Raw genomic sequence first — 2,398 nt, 5'->3', positions numbered from 1 at the left:
TGAAGGTGAGGAAGTAGTGATTGGTTTTCTACAAAGAATAGCTATCGCATTGCAACTTGCTGCCGAGAATCTCCATCAAGCTCTGGTTTTTCAAGATAAACGCCATGGAAAGAAGGAGCTGCGTTCCAGGAAGCGAGAATAGCTTCTGCAACATGCTGAATGCTTCCAACGATATGCCGAGCGTTCGAGAGAGCATGTAGTGAACCTAATTGGGTGGATTTTCTACTGTCTAATGGGAAGCTGACGAAAATTCGTGATGTCCAAAAACTGATCAGGTATGCCCAATTTAAGGATAAGTTGTACATGCAATATCACAACTTTTTTCCTCAAAGCTTTCATCTTCTCAGTCATCGTGCCCTAGAGTTAACCCTATAGAAAGCTATTCTACTATACAAGATTATACTCAATCATTTTAAAGATCAGTTTCTCATACTTCACTACAAAACATATCTTCCACGTATATCGCATTTGTTCCATTATTTAGGTTTCATCCACATTTTTCTTGCAGATTTATGAAATTTATTCTCAAATACACGGAAGAAATGCAGCTATCAATCTAGATGCGAAGACCAACATCTGGCTACCCCTGTACAGAAACATCAAGAGCGCGAGTTGTACACACGATAAAACTAAGGCAAAACCTTACGCTACTTTTTGTGCTGAAGAGTGAAGTACACATACTGACGTACTATTCTATCAAAAATTCACATAAAATAAAAAGGAAGTTGAAGTAGTGCTCCGAATTGATGTGTAAAAGATCGATAGAAGTGCATTTTGGATTTCACACAATGTTTGTTATTTGGCAAAGAGAAAGTCCAGGCTAAATAAATAATAGCTTAGGTATATCTAGATGTTTTTCAAACGGCAGCCTGAATGTAAGCCATCAACTGATGACATTCTTAGAGACTATCCTTCAAGAAAAACGCTGTAAATCCCCGAGCATTTAGCTTACTCGTGCTTATAACGATTCACAATTGGATCTAAATATAATGAAAGTACTTTAAAAAACCTAATTACTAGATTTTTAAACTGTGTACATCTTCTAAATAAGTGTTTTTTTTGGCCTACAAATCAAATCTCTTCACCGGCATTACTACAGATGAGTATCGCACATGTTCAACATTCATTACTGATCTTCCACCGCTGAATCAAAAAGAAACGAAGAGTAATATGCTGAATTTACAACTTTTTCAAGTGCTCGTACATAACGGGAATGGGTGCAAGAACCGGCTCACCTCCCCTCATGTCTCCGGATCGGACCATGTGCGGAAGACTTTCTTCTCCAGTCTAGTCAGTTTTCAGTCGCTTCGGAGCACTGTCCGATCCTTGTGAATTAGAATCCTCAGAGAATGGCATATTCGAGACGAACTCTGTGGCCCCTTGAGAGTCACTTACCAGGGAGAAGCCTAAAAAGATTCGTCAAACGTTATTTGTTAATTAACCGTAATGCATGCTGGGCAAATAATCAATTCAGAAAAACTGAAGAGGCATCATGGACGGTATGCATAAAACCCAACTGAGCAACGACTTAACAATACACATTTAAAGTAATATTGTTTTCCCATTTTACCTTTTAAAATAACTATTTTTTCGACTTCTTATAATGCCTAACAAAAAGGGGTTTAATTGAGAGAAATGGAAAACAAAAACCAACAAACTGTTACTATCCCGTCATGAACATAAAAGATACTCACAGGTGTTGGAATCTTCGGTTGTCAGCGCAAAATTTGAATTGGAATTCGAATCTGTCCCCTGTTTTCGAGTGTTTTCCTTATTTTCACTACTGTTACTGTTACTATTGCTGTTGACCGAGACGGCATTGCTGCTGACCGTCGAATTTCCATTAGCGAGCAAACCCCCACCGCCGCTGACCGCCGTCGTGCCGGAACCCTTGAGCAAGCCTCCCTTTTTGTTGTCCTTGCTGGATATCGGAACCCACTTGAAGATCTTCATCGAAGTTTCGCCGATTGTGACCCACTTTTTCTCCCAGCGACGAACCCGATCCATCGAAAGCATAAACTTCTTGACATCGTCTTTCTTGCTGGCCCGCGTTTCGGCCCTCACACTGCGCGACATGTTGGGGAAGGGTTTATCTTTCGATGACACGCCAACCACTTCCCGCAGATTAGCTTCCGGGCACCAAATCAGCAGAAGCACGGGGTGAGGAGATTCGCCTGCTTGAAGAAAATCGATGTTCAAACCTTCACTTTCTGCTTCTGTTTGAATTACTAAAGCCTTCGAAAGGAAAACGCTTAACAGCACTTTTGTCCACACCTTCGCTACAAATATACATAAAACACTTTTACTTGATTTTTAACTGAGCACTTGTTTATTTCATACTTTTTCAGATAAAATCTGTCGGGAAAAGCACAAACACAAAAATGGACTCCGAGAGGTG

General features: G+C 40.3%; 1 protein-coding gene across 1 annotated transcript; it reads right to left on the bottom strand.

The window, feature by feature from the left end:
* Nucleotides 1–1,246: 1,246 nt before the first annotated feature.
* LOC134202153 (B-cell CLL/lymphoma 7 protein family member B-B-like) lies at nt 1,247–2,120 on the bottom strand. The gene is made up of 2 exons (XM_062677202.1): nt 1,695–2,120; nt 1,247–1,406 (listed from the first exon to the last, which is right to left on the bottom strand). Exons 1-2 carry the CDS (start codon nt 2,074–2,076, stop codon nt 1,288–1,290), a joined length of 501 nt encoding a protein of 166 aa, XP_062533186.1. The 5' UTR covers nt 2,077–2,120; the 3' UTR covers nt 1,247–1,287.
* Nucleotides 2,121–2,398: the final 278 nt, after the last annotated feature.

The sequence above is a fragment of the Armigeres subalbatus genome, unplaced genomic scaffold (genome assembly GCF_024139115.2).
Source record: "Armigeres subalbatus isolate Guangzhou_Male unplaced genomic scaffold, GZ_Asu_2 Contig1041, whole genome shotgun sequence".
Lineage (NCBI taxonomy): Eukaryota > Metazoa > Arthropoda > Insecta > Diptera > Culicidae > Armigeres > Armigeres subalbatus.
Note: the sequence above shows the minus strand (reverse complement) of the source record. Positions and strands in the feature narration are given on the sequence as shown.

What these genes read in the sequence shown, in the direction of transcription:
- LOC134202153 (XM_062677202.1), bottom strand. Translation starts at nt 2,076, where the DNA reads ATGTCGCGCAGTGTGAGGGCCGAAACGCGGGCCAGCAAGAAAGACGAT. An exon ending in AACCGAAGATTCCAACACCT is followed by an intron (nt 1,407 to 1,694) that starts GTGAGTATCTTT and finishes GAATCTTTTTAG; the next exon opens with GCTTCTCCCTGGTAAGTGAC.